General features: G+C 38.3%; 1 protein-coding gene across 1 annotated transcript in view; it reads left to right on the top strand.

Annotated features, from left to right (window-relative positions):
• The window catches only part of LOC149068534 (salivary peroxidase/catechol oxidase-like), a 129,460-nt gene that overhangs the window by 100,607 nt on the left and 5,574 nt on the right, over window positions 1-23,279 (top strand). The window contains exons 10-15 of the mRNA XM_089250820.1: window positions 45-286; window positions 4,032-4,164; window positions 5,507-5,634; window positions 13,122-13,324; window positions 13,564-13,733; window positions 17,110-17,218. Of these exons, the coding sequence (XP_089106946.1) occupies window positions 45-286; window positions 4,032-4,164; window positions 5,507-5,634; window positions 13,122-13,324; window positions 13,564-13,733; window positions 17,110-17,218 (985 nt within the window). The remainder of the gene's footprint in view (window positions 1-44; window positions 287-4,031; window positions 4,165-5,506; window positions 5,635-13,121; window positions 13,325-13,563; window positions 13,734-17,109; window positions 17,219-23,279) is intronic.

Below are 23,279 nucleotides of genomic sequence, written 5' to 3'. Positions count from 1 at the left end.
GTTGCATGAATTTGTTAACTGACTAGTCTATGAACCCTCTACAGGAGACGATCGCGTCAACGAACAGCTTCAGCTGGCCGTGATGCATATACTGATGATGAGAGAACACAACCGAATCGCCGACATTCTCAGCCACGTCAATCCGCACTGGGACGACGAAACGCTGTACCAAGAGGCGAGACACGTGGTGTCAGCCGAAATCCAGCAGGTCACTTACAACGAGTTCCTGCCCATGGTTCTCGGACACCAGACAATGCAGAAATATGACCTCATCCCATTGGCCAAGGTAAGATCGTATAATGCAAGAACTGTATCGGAAAATATAAGACGGGTGATAGTATACACCCCAAGAGAAACATTTATTTGCTGGTGAACCCAAAGCTACAATCCATTTACTCAGTCAGAAAAATGGTAAATTTTTTGAACGTGACATTCAAGTATTATGTAAGCACCAATGGGGAAAGGGGAGAAGGGTTTCGCCTATGATTAATTTTGATACGACGAACGGGGAGTGTTTAAATGATGATTACGTTAGCGATTTAATGTGAAAATATGAAATAATTCCATCTGAACCAAAAAAATGTAGAAAATCGAATTTAACTTCAGTCGATTGGGGACAGTTATCCTATGGTCTTTCTGACTTGGTTATGTTATTGAACAACTGAGAATCCCCGCATAACTACTTAAACCAAACTAAGAAGCTGTTGACTAAGAGTTGATTCGTGGGTTGCAGTAATGAAATGATCATGAAAAAAAATCCCGTCAGATATTTATAATGAAACAGTACTCATTCGTCAATTGCCTTTTGTCATTTCCGTAATCTCAGATCAATGCTACAAATATTTTTACGTTACTTATAAGTTACAAGTATTCGCAAAAAAGCTATAAATTGCTGAATATCATTGCTCACAACTTCGCTGAGCAATGCTCAGAACTAAAAATAAAAGCTAAAGATACGGTGTACTTAACAAATTATAATATGAGAAAAAATAGCGGCAAGATTTTCATAATTTGCTCGTATAACACCGAGATGTCCACCTCAGTAGTGTGAACCACCAGACTCTGCAGGTCTATTCCCCTAGGGCGCTTCCAATCTGCGGGAGAAGAGGATCCAGGAGCTTAAATAGGACTTATTTTGTAGGGGGTGCACAGGGTAAATCTTGCATAGAATTTTTTTTTCTAGAAAGCATTTTAAATTTGCAGAAATTATTCAAAACAGCATATAAAGGCATTGTCCCTCAACATTTCAATTTTTCAAAACATATTTTCCTAATTTAAATTCTTAAATTTGGTTCAGTTTTATCTCTGGGGGGGGGGGGATGGCACTGGGCAAGGAGGTTATAATCCCCTGGAGGGGAAAATTGAAGCTGTTGTGGCAACCCTATGGGCTGACAAGTAAGCCCAAACAAACCGCTCTTTTCCCTATACTTAACATGTGTTTTGCCAGATCGAATTCTTTTAAAATATTAATAACTAAATAAATATAAGCACCATGACTGTTTAATGCGTCTTTAGGTAATCTCATTATCCAATAAAGGGAAAAGATAAAACTTTATCCTCGTGTATATACAAGGGGTTTTTATATTTTTAATTTATTTTTAAACGGGAAAATAATTTTTCACTCTCAACTGGTCATAAGGTTTTAGTTCAATGCCTTCAATTCATTTTGAAAATTTGATGTATCCCATTATATGTGTCTATGCGAATATGATTAATTAAAATAATATGAAGCGCCAATAAAAAAAAGTGCAATTTTCATAATTTTTTCTTTTAACTCTTTATTTTGGCTTTTTTTTTTTTCGTTCATCATTACGATAGATCTGGAGCATTTTGAAAGTATTTCAGGTCATGGGCGCTCGTCTTACGATTTACATGAGGAATTTTGATTTCTGAATCAGTTCTGAGTGCTCAAGCACCTTCTGACAGGGCCGTAGCTAGGATTTCTGCTGCCCGGAAAAAACAGCATTTTTCCGCCCCCACAACTTTAAAATTTGATTAATTTTGTAATGGTGTTCTTTGTTTCCACCTAAAACTGCTGCAGATCTCAGCCTAGAGATCCTGCTCCAGAATGGGCGGGGGGGGGGAGGGGTAAGACATGTCGAGAGAACCAGGCCGAGCCAGGGCTGCAACTAGATAATTTGTCACCCGGGACAAACCGGCATTTTGACACCCATTGTCATGTAAAACAAGCAGTTAAAAGGGAATTCGGTGCCACTTCTGGTCCAGCGCCTGGGGCACCAGACCTAATTGCCCCCCACCTCCCCTCCCATCTGTGACCCAGGGTCGAACAACCCGGCAGGATAAATTCAGAAATGAAAACTTCGTACATAAAGTTTTCAACAGAGCACCCATAAGTCACTTTCGTTTCCCCTTATGTAGGAGAATATTTTGATTTTAGAGTAAATTCTCTAAGCTTTGGCCAGGGGTGCTCGGCCCCATGCCTCAAAGTACTGGAAGTGCTCGAGCGTCTACCGCCACTGTGTATTTATGGTTTTGCTGCCTGTAAGCTTTTACAAATTTCGCCACCCTTCTTCCGTTCCACTCCCATATTCTTGAACAAGTATTACTGAAATATATGCCGCCCATCCGAACCTTCCGCTATGTGGATATAGTATTGAGAAAAAAAATATCAAAAATAAAAAACTTGTTATTTTACGAGCTGCGATGAGTCATCTTTTGAAATTTAAAATTGTCTGTGTTCGAGTTTTTGTTCTACCTGGACTAAAATTATTTCTACAATATTTTGATATAAACAGCTGAAAGGCATTATATATGCTAATCTTTTGCATTAAAATGCTCTTTTCGCAAAAAAAGTTAGATTTTTTTTAACGCTGCTTGTTCAAGTGCCTTAAAACATTGCCTCTCTCTCAGCACTGCGGTGTTACATGCTTAGTGTTTAAAATTTTCAACGTATGGACCAACACTACACTAAAGATACATGTATTTCTAGTGTGGTATTGGATGAATAGGATGGACCATGAGAAATTAATATACCGTCAATCAACTGCTCCGACAAGGGGACACCAGCATCATTTAGTAAGGGAAAATTCCAGGTTAGGACGTCGCAGGGAGTTTTTCTCTAATATAATGTTGTTAATAAATGGAGTAGCTTACTTGGGGGTCATGAGTTCTAAAGTTCTAACACAATCGACTCGTTTAAAAAGAAGTACGATAAATATATTATGATAAATCGTGAAGCTATCCATACATAGATAAGAAAACTATAGTCTTTTTTATGGCCAGCGTATTATATATATAATTATTAGCTCTTGCTTTTTTTTTCGTGATACGTATATGCTTTTATATTGGGTTGCTCTATTTTAGTTATATTTGACATCCATAGTCTTTATTGCCATCTTTTTTCAGCTACTTCGTTAGGCAATTTGCCTGTTGTGGCCTTTGTACCCGTATTTGGCCCAGCTAATTTAATTTAGGTATTGGTGGGGAATCTATAAAAATTCTGTTTACGTATTAATTGAATCGCACCTTATGCCGAACGATGGTTTGGCTTTAACAATTTATCTCGGACAACTTTACTTTTTCTAAGCAATCTCAAAAAAATTAATTTTAAGAAACATCAATGAGCGTCCTGAAAGATCTCGTCCAGCGACAATCCTTGTGATTGCTGTCCAGATTAATTCCGTGCCAGGAATCTACAAGAGGGCATAACAATCCTTCATTTCTCCGGAGTCAGCTGTGCAGCATCAATCACCCTTGAAAAATACTTTCGCTCATAAATTCTCTTAAGTTTGTTTCCTCTCTCTGTCAATGTGTGTGTTGTACCTGCATGTGCTACCAACCGAAGCTATTGGTGCTACTGTACCATTTGCCTGACTGAATTGCAATCCTGTGCCCTGTCGCGAAATTCTTTGTTTTGACGTATACTATCTCCCTCTCTAATTTTTTCCAAGAAGTGCAACATCACCCTTTTATATGAAGTTATTTGAGCTACGCTTGCACATTGTAAGTTTTGCTCTTCATAATGTAAATTTCAAAATAAAAAGTTTCGATGAATTTTCGATTTTATTTAGGGTTATTACAATGGCTACAGTCCTAAAATTAACGCAGGCATCAGGGCTGGATTCCAGGCATCGGCTTACCGGTTCGGACATAGTATTTTGCCAGATGAGACCGAAAGATTCAACAAGTTCCACGAAAAAATCGGTAAGATTGATTTCATGAAATTTCTCTCAGATCATATCCCTAGTCACTGAAAAATATGCCAATAAGTCATTCATACATTTCATTTTACGAATGTGTATATACTTATATGCAGGGTGTTCGCTCTTATTGTTGTCCAATGGCTATTTCCTGAACCGTTGGTTTTATGGAGATAACTTTAAATATTAGAAAAAATGTTTCAAATGATGTCGCAAATAATCTTAAATGCCATTCAAATGAAAAAAAAATATTGATAAAAAGTTACAAAATTTAAATTTTTATATACGGTCTCCCTGTCCTCTAACTTCCAACTATAAAGTTGTTATCCTGTCTATGTCCTGAGGCCAATAAATAATCATATGTGTCCATGTGGTGGTCGAGTGGTTATAGTGCCGGACTCGTGATGCGAGGATCCGGGTTCGAACCCCACAGTGGTGGTCGGCTGAAGTTGGTTTTCTGTGGTTCCCAACTTCAAGGCGCAAATGCGAGCCGATCTCCCCGTTAAAAAGTCTCGCCACAGAGAGCAACAGTCCTACAACGGTAAATCATTCAACCATAACACTTCACTCATAGTTAAAAAAAACTGGGGGCAGATGACAGCACTACACATAACAAGCATTACACCGAAACAAACTTTACGTCAGGTTGCACTACACGTACACGCACATTCCCGCATGTACCGATTCGTTGGGGGGTTCCGCGGGGGGGGGGGTTCATGTGTTGTGTAGCAGTAGTAGGTAGGGACTCCAAAAAATGGCTCGGGGATCCATGATGTTGGGCAATTTGCCTGTTGTGGCGTTGTATTTGTATTTGTATAAGTGCAATATTGGCTGAGATATTTGAATTCAAAAATTGGAGACAAATTTGGAAACAACGGCATAAATGAGGGAAAGGAGCTTTATCCACTAGTTTATGCGGTTCTTCCCTTTTTTCCCCTCTGATTTTTAAGTCAAATATCTCAGCTAATATTGCACTTAGAAAAATTGAAAAATTTTTGTTGGCCTCAAGAGAGACAGGAAAACAACTTTCTAATTGGAAGTTAGAGAACGCGGGAGGGGACAGTAAAAAAATTATACTTTGTGACTTTTTAATTTTTTTTTTTTTTATTTGAACGGCATTTAAGATGATTTGTGACATCATTTGAAACATTGTTTCTAATTGAAAGTTCTCTCCATAAAACGAACGGTTCAAGAAATTGCCATTGGGCAACGATAAGAGTACACACCCTATATATAATATGATAGAGAGAAGGATTGACTTCGTGTTAATGTTCAGGATTGCCTTTCCATGCCTTCACCCCCCCCCCCCCCCCCACTGATTAAATATATATGACTTATTCTCACAGAATCGATTCGTCTTTCGAGGCAACTTCTGCAGCCGTATGACTTGTACAAACCCGGGATAGTCGACACTTTCATCTTGGGTCTGGTCAACCAGGAAGCCTACAGGATGGATTCGCAAGTCACGCATGAAGTCAGTGATTCCATATGCATTTCTATTTTTTCGTTTCCCCCCCCCCCCTTATGCCAGAAACATGAATGTGCAATTTTAACTTTTTTTTATCAACTGGTTGGATATCTTATTTTGATATCTAAGTTTTGCTAGAAACGTGAATGTGAATTCCCGTTGAAACACATGTTACATAACATTTTAAGAAAATCACCTCCACAGAGTAACATGGGTAGGGTAAACATTCAGACCCCATTTCCCAAGTACTTTTTCCCCCCAAAATTTGCACATTCATGTTTCTGGCATAAAGACCATGATGTTATCTCACAGCTTAATTCGAATCAAACGTTGTCATCTCTTACACCAAATGAGCTATTGTTTTGATTTTCGTAAGTGTTTAATTCTATTTCATATAAGGTCGCCAGCATACTTATATGAAATAGACCGTCAAGAATGTCCTCTCATCAATGCAGTGGCAAACGCACTAAATAACTGGTAATTTCTTTGAAGCCACACAACTACGAGTTGGTCTCTTTTGTGAACACCCGTCGAAGTGATCTGCAGACCCACAGCATTATATCAGAAAAATATGGTCATTTAATCTTAGATTTTCTCACTTTTCCCATTTGGAAGATAGGGTAATGCACTGACTATTTACGAGTCACCCTTAGAGCTAATTGCTGGGTCGACGTGTGAGAGGAATCCACTCAGCGCGAGAAGCACTACTAGCAAATTAAACTGAGTCAAAGCCAATGTGCAACTTGCACCAATTGGCAAGGGTCTTAATTAAATTTATCCCACCTAAAGTAATCGTGTCCATCTTGGACCGATACCCCATCTAAGTCCTTCGTTGTCTCAACTGGATCTTTTATTTCAAAGTTCTCGTGGGGAAATTGGAAGATAGATGGTAGCGCTTGCGAAACACATGACATCAACGGGATCCACAAAGAAATAGTACGTTGCACAATGCGGTTCCGACACTGCTCGCCTATTCAGAGGTAAAAGTATACTGAATTGTATCGGTGACGATAGACTGACGTTGTGGATAGTAAGTGAACTAAATTTTTTGAATAATTTGTGAATATTCTTTACTATACATATAAGCTGGAGGTTACTAACCAACATGTGGTGTTAATACCATAGTGTCTCAAAAGTTTATGCACAGTCTAAAAATCTTTATCGCAGAGACATTTCTTGACTTGGTGGCATTCTTGAAGTACACTTGTTGTTACCTTTCTGTAGTCGTTTCACTTAGGCTTCCACGTGGCCCCATATTTATATAGCTGACTAACCTAGCACAAGAGCTCTTTGAAACCCCAGACTGACTTATCCCATGACCTTCGAAAATAATAGAGTGTCACTCTTATTAGTAGGTCACGCTTATCCGCCATCTTCGAGCCCGAGTGTACTCATAAATTACTCGTCCCAGCCATAAGGCCCATGCGAGTTTGTTTTCTCAATCAGACACCGAGCTAGCAATCCTACTTAGGACCATGTTTATACAATTGTCTGCCTTTGGTTTCCCGGTGGTTCTATAGCCATCATTAGAATTGTGCCACGATCCTCATTACTACGCCTCATCCCTGGGTGGTTCCCACCCATCCCTCCCTCTATCTAACGTTCTTCCAGAGGGGTTCCCATTAGTACCGGTCCGCAAAGATATATGTTAGTTACATAATATCGTTATGTTACACACAAAATTGTTCAAAAATTCATGCTACATGCATGAAGAAATTAATATAAAAGAAGCAAGTTTCCTTTACTTAAGGAGTGGTCATGCTACTCGCACGCCAAACAAAAATAGTATTTTTTATACTGATTAATTTTTCAATCACATATAACAGATTTAAGAAATTGCAGGTTTCAAATATACATTATATTGAAGAAAAGGATGGTCGAGCTCCGACCAAAAGAATACACGAGCTTTCAAGAGTATATCATAAATCTTCGCGTGAGTACAATATACATACACAATGCATTCTTCATTAGAAGTTAAATTCCCATTTCATATTAATCACTGAAAGTATCCAAACATTGCTTTGCGTGTTAACCAAACTGACATAACCATGCAAATGAACGTGGGCATTTATATACAATACAAATCCCCAGTTAATATTAGCTTATTAGTCACAATAAAATTTCAATTATTATTATTTTACATTTTGACCACACTGGACATGCCCATGCGTAGATAGTCGTACATATGCCACACACAACTACCCACATGGCACCATACACATGCACAGTGTGCTCCCCATGACATATGTATCTTACTTATTTCATAAATGTGGTCCCTTCACAGAGAAAAACACACAGCCTCCATTTTCTAAACATTTATTACGCGCACAAAACATACAGGACGATCATACTCAGACATAACTAAAAACGCGACCTTTCTTGCCGACTTCTTCCGGCAAACTCACTGTTGCCAAAACTAATCTTTACAATACTGATTATACCCCTGCGTGCCGCAGCGCCATCTACCGATAACAAAAAGGACTATAATTAAAAATCCTATAGCTCGGCCATCCTGCGGCTCACTGACCTCAGTGACATTTTAAATGAACTCAATATTCGTATAAGCATGAACAATTTGGAAAATAAAATTTGTACCAGCATAAAAAATTCAAAACACAATATTCATATACATTTCCAATAACGTTTCATGAGATCAGCTGCGGTAGTAGTGTGATAGGACCTGAATGATCTCCGACTTTCTTAACCTCATATCTGGCCTTAGCATTCACTTTTATCACTTCATATGGACCAAAAAATTTGGGTCTCAACTTCAGTCCAGGGCCGAACTGAGTCCTTTGTATAGCCACCAGGTCACCAACTTGGTACTTGGGTGCATTTTTTCCCTTTTTGTTGCGAGTACGCCTATTTTCAGACTGAATCTTGTGGATATTCTTCTTCGCCTCTTCTCTAATGACATTTCTTTGATCATGGAATTCATTTACAGCCTCTTCCACCAGGAGATATCTTAGTACAATGCCTTCTTTATTTCTCATTTTCACACCAGTTAAAGGTTCAAATGGCGTGTATTTCATATTTCGACTAGTCGTGCTGTTCAAGACCCTCTGCAACTTATCAACGTGCTTGAACCACTTTGTTGCATCGTCGAAAGTCAACTTGGTTAGGACTTGTATTAGAGTCCTTCGACCTGTCCGGTCCCACGAGGAACACCTGTGGCAATCTGCAAATGCATGATGCCCTCTTCAGCACAATAATCACTGAAAGCTTTCGAAGCGAATGCTGAGCCTCTGTCAGTTATAATCCGGTACGGACTCCCAAAAGTCTTCTGCTGAAGCTTCAACTTCTCTAAGACGTCCTCTGCTGACGTAGACTTAACCGGATACAACCAGGTGAATTTCGTGAACGCATCTACAACAGTTAGTATATACTGGTAATTCTTATTCGTTGAAGGTAAGGGACCTATGAAATCAACGTGATAAGTTCCTAGTAGTACATCTGCTTTTGGGATTAGGTTCAAAAACCCTTCCTTTTTCCCACATTTTTTGTTTGCCAATATGCATGGAGCACAACTGAGAATAATTCTTTCTGTCAGCTTGCTCAAGTTAGGAATATGGAACTCTTGCTTGACAACCTCTTCCGTCTTAGATGTGGAAAAGTGACCTTTTTCATGGGCTAATTTTATCAGCTCCATCTGCATGCCTTTTGGAACCACAATGAGTTCACGACCATTCATAAACTTGTAGAAAATGTCGTTCCTTACAAAGTATTCTTCAGATTCACTGTCAGTAAGCAGTGCTCTAAGGGCACAAATCTGTTCATCTTCTAATTGGGCATTCTTCAGTTTCGCCGTCAAGGTGTTTGACGCCACTCTTCGAACAGTTTCTAACTTATCCAAACCACCCCTTTCATCAGCCGAGGGAATGATACAGTCGTCCATATAAATAATAACAATACCTTTATTCATGAGGTCCCTGAAAATGCTGAAAACATACCGCTGAAAGACCCTTGGGCTGGTGCTTAGTCCAAATGGGACCTTATTAAACTCAAACTGACCGTCTGGGACCACAAAGGAAGTGTTCTTTCTGCAGTCTTCATCAACATCTACGTGGAAAACCCGTTTTTAGATCTAGTGTGGTGTACAATTTTGCACCCTGCAACTTATCTAAAACATCTTCTGTCAACGGCAGAGGAAACCTGTCTTTGACGAGCTTCCTGCTCAATTTTCTATAATCAACACACAACCTAGTTGTGTTGTCTTTTTTCTTCACCAGTACCACTTGGCTGGCATAGTCAGAAGAACTTGGTCTAATAATTCCTTCTTCTAGCCATTCATGGATTTGCTTTTCCACTGCTCGTCTCTCAGGAAATGATAGGCGTCGAGCTCTCTGATATACAGGTGTATCATCATTGAGAATAATTCTCATACAGACATTTGTTTTTTCAGTCTTTTCCATCTTATAAGACAAAACAGTCTTTCTTAGCTTCTCTCTCACTTCTCTATCACAAATGTGACCCAGTTCAAGTTGGTCTTGATCCAATTCAGATATCTGCCTGAGCCAATGTCCTCTCTCCTTTTTACGAAAACTGACTTCACTTTCGTCGAAGTGCAATGAAGCCTGTTTTTGGATTCCAGCTCCAATCACTGCTAAGTTCAGTTGTGTTGTGGGTACAACATGCCACGTAAGGGTGAAGCTATTACCGTCCAACTGAACTTCCTGTTGAAAGGATCCTTTAGTTCACACCTGTCCTGCCCCAATTCCAGATAGTAGTATGGGCTTAAGCGTCAATTCCGGAACGCTAACAGCTTGTCTGTATACATCCTCACGCAACAGGCAGACTGCACTGCTCGTGTCGACGAGGGCACAAACTGTCAAGTTTTTGAATTTCATCTGTTTAGTAGGAACCTCTCCAACTTCGGTACTGTCACTGTGTTCGGTAATGTGAGTATCTGACGTATTCTGCCTCTCGCTGTCCTTGTTGAACGATGTTGAGCAATTGTTGGTCTTGAATAACTCGGGACACTGAAACTTTAAGTGGCCCACATTACCACACCCATAATATCTCATCTGACTTTCTTCTCAGTTTGTTTATTTACAAACTTCCATCCTCCTTCTGCTTTATTCTTGCCGTCCTTGATTTTGTAGAACTTATCCTGGAAATTTTGGAATGTTCGGGAATTTTTGTCGTTCCCACTCACCAGCATGTGATGTTTTGACAGGTCTCTTAACACTTTCGTAATCATCAAGCTTTTCTGACAGTTCGGTAGGAGAGACAAAATTACTCCATTCGTCTAAATGATAATCTCGGAAATCAACTGGGCTTCGCTTTTTAATTTGATCTGTGATGATCAAATCCCTTTACTGATTGAATGTTGTTACTTTCAAAGCGGACGTTCAGCCATCAAAATATGCGCATAATTCGTGATGAAAATCTCGCCAAGTACTGGTCTGCTTCTTCTGATACGAGACAAACAGCTGACGAAACTTTTCCGCCGTCAATTTGAATCTTTTCATCAACAGTTCTTTCACAACGTCGTAATTCTTCACATTCTCCTCGGGCTCTCGTGCAATCAGATGAGGTAATATTTCATGAGGTAATAGTCCTAGAAGATGAGTGACCCATTCCTCCTTTGGTAGTGATACCCGGCGAGCTTGCCGCTCAAAGAGCATAAGGTAGAGAGTTATATCGTCACTCATATCGAATCTTTGCATCAGGTTTCGGAACTCTCTGCCTGGACTTGTTTTCAAACTGAGTCCTTCCACTTGATCGGGATTCAACCTCGATTTTCATTTTCTCTATTTCCAGTCTCATACGTTGTTCTTCCATTGTGTCTCTCCTGTGTTGCTCCTCGATTTCATCTTTCCTCCGCTGCTCTTCCTTTCTATCACCTATGGTAGTTTTTAGCAACTCTTTGCGAAACTCCTCGTCATATTCTTCGCTTTCCAGAATGGCGTTCTTGAGATCTATGATTTTGAAATTAGGGGGGCGCGTCCAACCCTAATTCACTCACGAGCACCTTCAAGTCCTCTTTGATGCCCTGTGCCAAATAAGACATGGCAACCTCGTGTAAAAGGACGTAAATAACACTGCAATGTACTTTCGGTCAGAAACACTCTTTTTTTCACGGGCACGAAACATTTATCGCGATCCACATTTATCACGGACGCGCACTTGTCGAGTCTTGACGACCCAGGGCGAAGGCGAAACCGATCGCGAAATCGCCAGCACAGTCTCGCGAACATGAAACCGATCGCGAAATCCTCAGCACAGTCTCGCGAACCTCCGAGCCTGGGTGGCTTACTTGAATCAGAACGCTCCGCCAACGAAACTCGAATCAAGACGACTCACCATCACATGCAAATGCGACGAATTCAAATCGAGTCGGCTCCAACAAAGACGAAACCTTCTTGCGATAGTCGAACCTCCGAGCTTAAATGGCTCACTTGAATCAGCGCGACTTGAAGAGGAAACTCGAACATCCAAATCCGATGAATTCATATCGATAGCCCCCAATTTCTCTGTGGGTTCTTCACAAAGAAAAACACACAGCCTCCATTTTCGAAACATTTATTACGCGCACAAAACATACAGGACGATCATACACAGACATAGCAAAAAACGCGGCCTTTCCCGCCGACTTCTCCCAGCAAACTCACTGTTACCAAAACTAATCTTTACAATGCTGATTACTCCCCTGCGTGTCGCAGCGCCATCTACCGATAACAAAAAGGACTATAACTAAAAATCCTACATATATAATGTGTAGACCTTTAATTTAATTGGCCAATTGAATTTAACATCTTTAACCCCATCAAAACCATTTAACCCCATTATTAAAAACATTATTATTAAACCCATTATTATTAAACCCCCCATTTAACCCCATCTAACAATTTCAATTATTATATTTAAATATTGATTAAAAAAGACATGCCCTTGCACTGTGCATAAGCCTTCACATATTAGTTACAGAGCCCGAGTGTGACGTCAGTATTTTCGCCTTTGGAAATAGCTGTTCCTTATCCAGCTTTTTTTAACGATCAGACTTCACTTTTGACGTTCAAACATGCAGGACGATTATAGTCCGCCCTTCATACTAGGCTACTTAGCACAAGAATACTTTGGGCAATTTTAAAATGATCGGAATTTCGTTAGACTCCCATCTTTTGCTTTCAACTTGAAAGCCTCCATTCAATGAGCCTCCGCCTTGGTTGATTGTGATGACTTCGGCATTTTGAGTCCACGCAGAATGTTTTTCAGCTTTTATACCCTACTAATGATCGTCCAATCAGAGAGAGAACTTACATATAGCGACACATCTGTGCATCTATCTTTTAAAACAGATGATTTTTCGATGGGTACAGCGATCGTGATTCTTGGAACCTGATATTGTTTATAGTTTGTCCTCAAGATTTTTGTTTTTACGTTCAGTAGCTTCCAAGAAAACCATATTTTCTTAATATGACAAATTTTGAAACGTATTGTATTTGATTTCGAAATGCATAGAATTTCATATGTGTGTTTGAACGCTTCAGGTCACAAACCACCTGTTCGAAAAGCCGGAAGATAATTTCGGTATGGACTTGGCAGCCATAAATATACAGCGAGCCCGTGAGCATGGTATACCAGGTTACAACAGATATCGGGAGTACTGTGGCTTGCCAAAGATATCCGATTTCCACCAGCTGGCTGGTCTTGTGCCCAACGAAACGATACACAAATACGTCCAGCTCTACAAGTAAGTGCAACGAAATTAAAATTAAATGGAATGAAGTAACTAAAAAAATTAAAATTAAAATTACGATTCAAACCTTTTTAAAAGGCATAATACTATGTCTAACTTGACGTCACCAATTATGAGTCATAGACCTACATAATTATGACTCGTAAAAATCAACGAACTTGAAAATTAATTCTTTCTTTCGTCAAATGTTAAGTCAGAGCAAAAAATTAATACCGATATTTTCATAATAACAGAACCGTCGATGACATTGATATGTGGAGCATAGGTATTGCCGAATATCCGATGCCGGGAGCCGTTGTTGGACCGACGTTCGCTTGTCTAATCGGAGAACAGTTCGCCAATATCAGGAGAGGAGACAGGTTCTGGTACGAAAATCACGGGTGGCCATCTTCTTTCACACCTGGTGAGTCTTATCCTGTTTCCTTTTATTCAATGAATGAGAGCAACCATTCACATGAAGTTTTCAAGTCCATCAATAGCAGGGATTCTTAAAACTTTTCAGCCACGGCCCAAAATCAACAAAAAGATCAGCTTTGCGACTTTTTTATTTTTCAAAATTAATGAAACCAGAGACGCAATAAGTGCATTTTTAGAACAGGACTGTAAGTGGATTCATACGTCCCATCTCAAAAGTCCCTACAAATCAAGTTTGAGCTCTGACCCGTAACTCAGAAATCCTTGGCTGTAAGTGGATTTTCACGACCCATTTCGGAATTCCTGCAAATAAAATATGTGTAGCTCAAGAGCCCCTGGCTATAAATAGATTTGTGCGACCCTTCTCACAAAACCTTGCCACCCAAAATTGGGTCGCAACCCATGGGTTAAGAACCCCTCATCTATAGATCGAATAACCAATTCCCGCGAATGTTCAAATTTCAATTTTGAAATATCATGTATTTTTTTAACCCGTTCAGTGCTTTTGACGTAATATTACGTGGAAGTTCAGTGGCAGAAATACAAAAAACAATTCTTTCGCTTGCCAAGTGTGTGCGGCGATTGGAGATGAGAAAAGTAACACGGAATTTTCTGTGTGAGTACAAACAATAAAAACAAGTTTTCACTCGAAGCATTTTTTCCCCTTTTTCTCTTTGCTCGCCAGGTTGAATATTAGGATAATTTCGTAGCGAGAGGATTCAAAACCGACTAGTTCGTTACCAAATCAGAAATAATATCAAGTACCATTTTTGCAAAGGCGAAGTTATTGAAAATATTGGAGGGAAGACAGGGGAGGCTCGAACCCAATATTTTTCTATAGTTATTAGGAAGATGGTGAAAAATATTGAGTGGGCTCGGGCACAAGTTTACGCCCACGATTATTCGGCATTATATAGCTTGCTAGCAGTTTATTTGGCATTCACCAGCGAACAAGACAACTTAAATACCTTAGAGTCATGCATATACAAACACTCACAATACGTTCCGAGGTGTACCGATTAGTTAGAAATTCCACAGAAGAATGTGTACGGGGTGCATTAAGTAGTGGTAACTTAGTTTATTCGCAATCATAATAGTTGCGTCCATTATACCCCAATAGTTCTTTTCGACAAGATATTACACTTGAGAATTAATTTCTGATTATGTATTTTTTATGTGATGCAATGTTTTAGTCCGTGTCATATATCTATGTGCTATAATATGTTTCGGTCCGATTTATGCATGGTGCTAGAATCTAAAAGCTCAGTTTCAGTGGAGTGAGCTAAATTCAGGGTGTCGGAAGGGTTCTAGACATGTTGGTGCTGGTGCTCGTTTTTGAATAAATTCTGGTGTGCTCGTGACCCATGCCACAAAATACTGGGGTTGCTCGAAAACCTATGTCCAAACTCGCATGACGAAAATATGAAGGAATGCTAAAGGCAGTTCCTAGTTTCTTCAACAAAAGTTGGCGGCGACTAGCATGCCAGTCGCCAAGTGACTCAGTCGCGTTCGATATTTCGTCACCAAGACGCTAATTTCCTCGTGTGAGGGCGTCTAGAGCGATATACGTAATGGTCTTCAGGAGACGGTTTCTCTTATCAGTTGACGAACTTTAGTTTCCCCGTGTGAGGAGGGCCTATGGCTCCGACGCAACAGTTCTACCTATACAAATACAAATACAACGCCACAACAGGCAAAATGTCCAACGAGGTGGCTGAGAAAAAGATGCCCATAAAAATATGGATGTCATATATTTCAAAAATACAGCAACCCAATTAAAAATGCAATTAACAAAAATTGTAAACAATATATACACATGATAAAATATTATACAACGCCCATAAAGAATACTTATGGTTGTCTTATTCTAAGTATGGATAGTTTCTCGATTTACCCCAACATGTTTATCGTATTTCTTTTTAAAAGTGTCAATTGTGCTACAATTTACTACGTCCGGGGGTAAGCTATTCCATTTATTAACAACCCTATTAGAGAAAAATTCCCTGCGAAACCATAATCTTGCATTGTCCCTCACCAATCGATACTGGTGTCCCCTTGTAAAAGCAGTCGATTGGCGGTGTAGTAAAAGTTCATGGTCCATTCTATCCATCCTATTGAAAATTTTGAACACTTCGATCATATCTCCTCGACACCTGCGTTCATCCAATGTAAACATATTCAAAAAATGAAGTCTCTCTTCATAACTCAAGCCCCGTGTGCCAATAAGGACACGCGTAGCTCTTCTCTGCACCCCTTCAACCAAGTCTATGTCCCGCTGTAGGTATGGTCTGCAAAACTTTACAGCATACTCCAGTCCATGACGAACTAAGCCTCGAAAAAGCGGAAGAATGACTTTAGGAGAACGCGAAGAGACCTTTTTGAAAATGAGACCAAGCATTCTATTCGTTTTTTTGACCACCGCTGAACAATGTTCAGAAAACCTAAACCGATCGTTAAGTTATGCACACAGCCATAAATGTATAAATCTCTCGTTTAAAAAAAACGAGGCTTGTTTTAAAACAAGAAACAAATGGGAATACTCGTTCGTCGGCCGAAATCGCTACCTACTCAAATACAAATACAAGGCCACAACAGGCAAAATGCCCAGTTAGGTTGCTTAACGATAACAAATATGGATGACATATATTTCTAAACTACAGTGACCCATAATCTATTTTTCTCTTTTTCTTCAAGGACAGTGTTTCAGGTTTTGGTGAATTTTTGCATGAGAGAAGAAAAAATAAATTTCATTAAAAGAAGCAAGAAGAAAAAAAAAAAACATTAGAGGGATTAACCCCTTCACTTACAGGCTTTTGACAACAAATTTGGATGGTCTGTATTTGCAGAATCTGCAATAAAATTTTAAAAAACTGGTTTCCGTGTTCGCATGTTGAGAACAAAAGGAGGAAAAAAAGAAAAGTGCAGAGATTTTACTTTCACACTAACTTCTCTCTCTCTCTCTCTCTCTCTCGAAAAAAAAAAAAGATATATATGTATATATGTATGTATGTATATATATATATATGAAAGATAACCACTATATGTGGGCAGTGGAAAATAAGTAAACAGGAGTACAGAAAGAACGGGAGGGGAAAAACAATTTCCGTTCATAGGGTTGCAACAAAGCTTCGCGAGGATGAGAAAAGAGGCAAAAAACAGGGAGATCTATAGAGTGAATTTCTTTCATTTGCATTCAGGCGAGATATCTCGTTGCTGATCGTTAAGTGGTTAATGCGACTTAACAATTTTATTGACCATGTTGGTTACTGAGACATGTAACACCCGTTCTTTTCTCCATGTAGTATCTTAATGTGAATGTTTAAGTTGATGTAATTAACATGTCCATTGTTTTTTTCCCCACACAGAACAACTGCAAGAAATTCGTAAAGTACGTCTTAGTCGAATTTTATGTGATAACGCAGATGAAATGCTCACAGTTCAATACAATGCCATGGCTATGGCTGATCCACACACGTAAGTATTTTCATTAAAATAAAAGAATTAAGATTATACCTAGTCAGAATATCATAAATACTGTTATATAAGGTATTTGATATCATGGAAAGAATTAAACGTTTAAAATGGAAATGGGCTGGGCATATTGCAAAGACAGGACAACAGATAGACTACAAGTATTCTGGGTGTGTACCCCGTGGTGTTAAACGTCCAAGAAGGCGTCCCCCCGCAAGATGTATTGACGAGATCAGGAAAGTGGTTGGAGTCAACTGGATGGCTAAAGCATCAGACTGAGTAAAATGGGAAAATTTAGAGACCTCCATCCAACAGTGCATTGAAAATGGTTGTTGTTGATGATGATGATGAAAACACCAAAATACTTTTTATCTTTTTATTTGAAAAATTAGAGCATCTGACTAAAAACTGGTTGATCAAAAATTCGATTAACCGAAGTTGATTAATCGAATATTTTTTGTAATCATAGAATATTAATAGATGATTTTAAAAAATACATTTCATTCATTTCACAAACCTATTCCGCAGATATAAACTAAATATGGGGCGTACGTAGATTAAGAAATTAAGGCTGCCCGCTGAAGAATTTAGAGATAGAATTTAGAAGCAATTTAGTATACTTATCATAATTTTTTCAAAACCTGTAATATCTCTTCACTTGGTTCTTGATTTTGTATAATCGATCATTTTAGGTTACTTACTAATTTCGAAACTACTTTCGATCATACTGTTGCTTGTGTTCCTAGAAACCTCCGCCCAAATGGTATTTGTCAGGAGAGAGCTGATGCTTCCAACAATAAAAACAACTATTATTCACAGTAGGGATACTTCGTCAGCCGGAGGAATCACGAGTTTTGGCGGCCCCTTGTAATGTTAGAGGAACAGTTAAAGGGTGAAGCCCTCTAGCGCAGCGCCGGGGGCACCAGACCCTACTGGTTCCCCCTCCCCCTAGGTGCGTCCCCGAATCATAGTGGAGACAAAAAAATGTTGGTCCAATCATCTGAAAAATTCTCATCAAACTTAATTTGAAACTGATATCATCAGTTTCCGTTGAATCGACTTGTCGTAAAATTTAATCAAAATATTGATTCAAATATTTTCAAATATGGTCACTTATCTAAAATGTTATATATAGGAACATATATAATTTGCAAGACCTCTCTCTAATCGATTTTTTCAAGCAAATAAAGTTACTTCACAAATTTCGATTAATCGATCAATTTTAATCAGACCCAGCCCTACTAAAAACGGGTTATCACATGAATATTTTCATGCAAATTTACATCAGTTCATTGAGTTCATGCTTTATATTATACCTGGTTTATGTATGTAAACCTGGAATAGTACAATTTTCGTATTACGAGTTGAAAATCAGCCCATTTCTGCAAACGCAAAATTATTCGTGTATTTGCTGGACAGTATGAGAAAATGCTTAATGATATTGTATGAGTACATTGTACCATGGCAAATTTTGGCTTTGACCATGGGTTTTATGCATAAAGACAGTGCAATGATGGAAACAGATCTGGAACAGTCTCCGGAACAGATCTGGATTGGACCTCAGCCATAAATCCCATCGTTGCTGTTGTAGAACCGATAGCAGCTGGTTTGCGATTGATCGGCTTCTTTTTTTAACATGGCACTATAATCTCTCGATAGAATCAGCATCAGGTGCAATCACTGCACATCCCAAAACCCCCAAAGCATTAATGAAGTTTGATGGGTATGGTCAAGTTCTCGATACAATCTGCATTTCTCATCTATAGACAAAGTCTTCAACTGTTGAATCAAAAGAGGCGAATCAGACTTCTTTAAATGAAGGTATATATTAGGATTTCTACCTTTTGATTCTGGAAGTTTAAGTGTGCATTTTGAGAGTGAAATTTCATTTGCCATCAATATTCCGTCCATGTCCAAGAAGCTGTAGTCATACTGTAGCAATTCATACAGGCAAAATCATAATGGCAAACGAATCTGTCATTAATATACAAGTTTTCAACTTCAGGAATCAAAAGGTCAAGATCTTAATGTACACCAGCATCTAGGGAAGTCTTCTGATTCATTGGCCTCTATATTTTGGTTCACAAAGCTGAAGACTTTAACTGTAGATGGAAAAAGCAAATTGGATCAAGAATTTCAGTCATGCCCAGCAAACTTCATACATGCTTCGGTGGTTTTATGATATATGATGATTATACCTGATGCTGATTCTATCAAGAGATTGTGGTGATATGGTAAAAAAAAAACTCATCAATTGCAAACCAGCTGCTGTCGGCTCTACAATAGTGACGGCGTGATTCATGGTTTAGGTCCAATTCAGATTTGTTCCGAAGACATCAATTCAATGTCTTAATGCATAAAACCTATGGTCAAGGCCAGAGACGGCCACATTATAAAGTACTCATACGATATCAGCATGTGTTTTCAATTGATATCGAAGCAAATGCGTACTTAGTTTTGCAGAAATGTCCCGTTTTTCTACCCGTAATATGAAGATTGAAATATTCTAGGTTTATATACATAAACCAGGGAAGACATACAACAATTGCACTATAACAAACATGGCAAATGAATTCAAGAGTTTTTTATACTGGGTTAAATGCTAAATAGTCCTTCTTCACCACCTCACTCACTCAATCGAATAGGCAAGCATCGTTGGAATTTTATAGCAGTATGCATGGTAAGACTATTCATTTACACAGAATGCATATTAACACGCACATATTAGTTTTCCTAAAACTGCATAGGTATGTTTCAGTATCAAAGAATAATATAATATACAGGGTGCAAGGTAACAGGGCGTATGGCAATTTATTCGCGAATTGCTGACCCTAGAGGCATGCGTCCAATTACAAAAAGGTATCCAAATAACGTTTAGCACTCAGATATGTCATTCATGTTCGAAGGAACTGTGTAGTTATTGAAATAAAAGAAAATTAACTTTTTATATGGACACTAGGTGCCCTAAAATCCAATTAAAAAGTTGTTTCCCTGTCTTTTCTGATGCAAACAAAAATAAATTTCATGTTTCCAAGTGCAATATTAGCTGCGATACTCGAATTCCAAAAACGGAGGAAAGTTGGGCAAGATTAATCCTTAGTTTTCAAGTATTTCAGTGAATATTGGAAAGTGTTCACTTGGAAAGCGGAAATTTTGTTTTTTTTCATCAGGAAACACAAAGAAACAATTTTTATTTGGGTTTTTGGGCACACGGGGACTGTATAAAAAGTTAATTTTTTTTATTTTAATAAATATAAAACTTTTTGACCATTAATAACATATCTTAATATTACATTATTTGGATACGTTTTCTAATTGGAAGTATGCCTCTAAGATCAACAGTTCACCGATAAAATGTTGTGCGCCCTGTTATCTATGCACACTGTATAAAGGCATATAACAACGTGAGGGTGCAAGCATAGTGCGCGCGTTTCCGATTCTGGAAATCCCTTCTGAGCTGAGCTGAATGAACAGATTTGTGTCGATCCACTTTACCGACTTTACTAATGGGTCACATTTTGACCTGAAAAAAGGATATGTCAGTGTATTGTGGGTAATGAAAAAATGTGTGTGTAAGTACAACCGGAATCAACCATCGAAAATACAACCATCGAAATACAGTAATGAGCACACCATGCAATACAGGTGTGCGCAAGGGAAAAATCAAAGGGACCAAACCCAAATTAAAATTTTTTAAATAAAAACACAAAAAACAGTCAATTCTCCATAAAAATTCCTCCACCACTTATCAGAGCCACGATAAAAAAAACTCTTAAAATAAACCCAAAAATCATAAACTGCAGTATAAGCCAAAACACAATACAAAAACTTTAAAAACATTAAAAACATAGGAGGTCAACAACGTTCACAACTCGGCACGCACTATATGACCCACGGCCTAATCATTATATCTCTGGGACGGCCATATTTGTTTCTCGCATCCTGGAAACCAGCAGTATAGCAATTTACTATTTCTGCCAGCTGAAGATTTTCCGAATTCTGCACCTAATCATATTGTGATTCTGCTAATTTTCTTACATGTTCCAAATATGTATTCATTTGTAAATCACTTCTTATGTCTATATTTCGCATGAACCAACGTGCCCTGGTAATTTTTCTCAAACTCTTGTTTTCAAATATTTGCATCTACTTGATATTAACCTTTTTGGAAAAAGTCCAAACCGGAGCCGCATACGTAAGTTTAGGTCGAATAACTGAATTATATAGAATCATTTTATTCGGTAAGGTCAGCCTACTTCCGGGAAAATAAATTCTATTTAAATAACCAAGGGTTTTTGTAGCTTGTGCCATTGCGTATTCAACATGAGACCGAAAGTTTAACTTCTTATCAATAATTAACCCTAAATATTTTGTCTGTGATTTTGGCTTCAACTGGGCATGTCCTATTTTTAATTGATAATTTGGATAAATTGATTAAGCTGAAGATTTTCCGAATTCTGCACCTAATCATATTGTGATTCTGCTAATTTTCTTACATGTTCCAAATATGTATTCATTTGTAAATCACTTCTTATGTCTATATTTCGCATGAACCAACGTGCCCTGGTAATTTTTCTAAAACTCTTGTTTTCAAATATTTGCATCTACTTGATATTAACCTTTTTGGAAAAAGTCCAAACCGGAGCCGCATACGTAAGTTTAGGTCGAATAACTGAATTATATAGAATCATTTTATTCGGTAAGGTCAGCCTACTTCCGGGAAAATAAATTCTATTTAAATAACCAAGGGTTTTTGTAGCTTGTGCCATTGCGTATTCAACATGAGCCCGAAAGTTTAACTTCTTATCAATAATTAACCCTAAATATTTTGTCTGTGATTTTGGCTTCAACTGGGCATGCCCTATTTTTAATTGATAATTTGGACCCTCGGGGGGGGGGGGTTTCTTCTATGTATCCACATGAAAGTATATTTTTCAAAGTTAAGGGCAATATCAGAGTCCATACAAAATTGTTCCATCTCCTCAACCGTCTCCTGTAAATTTTCAAAAGCCTTTGTATAATTCCTATCCATGGTAATAAGCAGTGTGTCATCTGCATATGTTGAAATTATTCCCCTCTGGGGGGGGGGGCAGGCATATCATTAATATAAATTGTATATAGTTTTGGGCCCAACAAACTACCCTGTGGGACCGAAGCCCTTATTTTTCTAGTTGACGACAGGGCACTGCCCACTCTCACCTTAAAATGTCTTTCCCTCAGATAACTATTGAAGAAATACACAATTTTTTTTAATCGAGGCTTTTTTAATCGTATTCCAATCCTAGAATGCCTTAGGCTCTGAGGTCGATTAATTCATCTTTTGACAAATCAGCATCTTCATACATTTTCTATCAGATATTAAAGGGTTTGCTTATCCATGTTTCTCCTTGAGAGCCATCAAATTGGTAATACTTTCGTAATGGTAAGAATTATAGTATTAGTATTTTTCTAAGTGTTTGCAAACATCTTTTTTGGAAGCAGCTAAGAGAGGACTTTGAATCCCGAATCCATCTCGACTTAATACTTCCTCCAACATAGGAAATTAACAAGAGAGAATATGTCGGCCTCTACTCTTTTTTCTCTATATTAGTAACTAACCCCAAAAAGTGTTCAATATTTCAGTAGCATCCCCGATGGTCACTTAACGACCTCGAATGGAAATATTTATTTCATTCACATGGTAAAAAATTTATTTCATTCACAGTGATTTTCAGCAACAAAATCACTGAATGAAATATCACTGTGGCTTCTGAGACCGTCACATTCATTGATTCAAGTAAACTCAGATAATTCGTAGTTTCCATCATACCTACTGGAAAAAAAACTGGATGGCTTTTTTTTTCAATCAAAGAAAAGAGTTTAAAAAAATCTATTTGCAAACAACCGAGTAGGCAACACTGGCGAGTTATCAAGTTATCCCCAATTACTTCACTTAATAATTCATTCGCTAGATGGCATACCTGAACACCAGATGCCATCTAGCAACAAAATTAGCGATTACATCAAAGCGTATTAAAGACTAATTAAATTAAATTAATTTCATTAAATACTAGCTATAATACCC

This window comes from Pholcus phalangioides, unplaced genomic scaffold (assembly GCF_987345545.1).
Source record: "Pholcus phalangioides strain wild (caught in Gottingen) unplaced genomic scaffold, Ppha-v1.0 ptg000024l_1, whole genome shotgun sequence".
Taxonomy (NCBI): Eukaryota; Metazoa; Arthropoda; class Arachnida; order Araneae; family Pholcidae; genus Pholcus; species Pholcus phalangioides.
The sequence above is the reverse complement of the archived record's forward strand: the minus strand, read 5'-3'. Positions and strand labels throughout refer to the sequence as shown.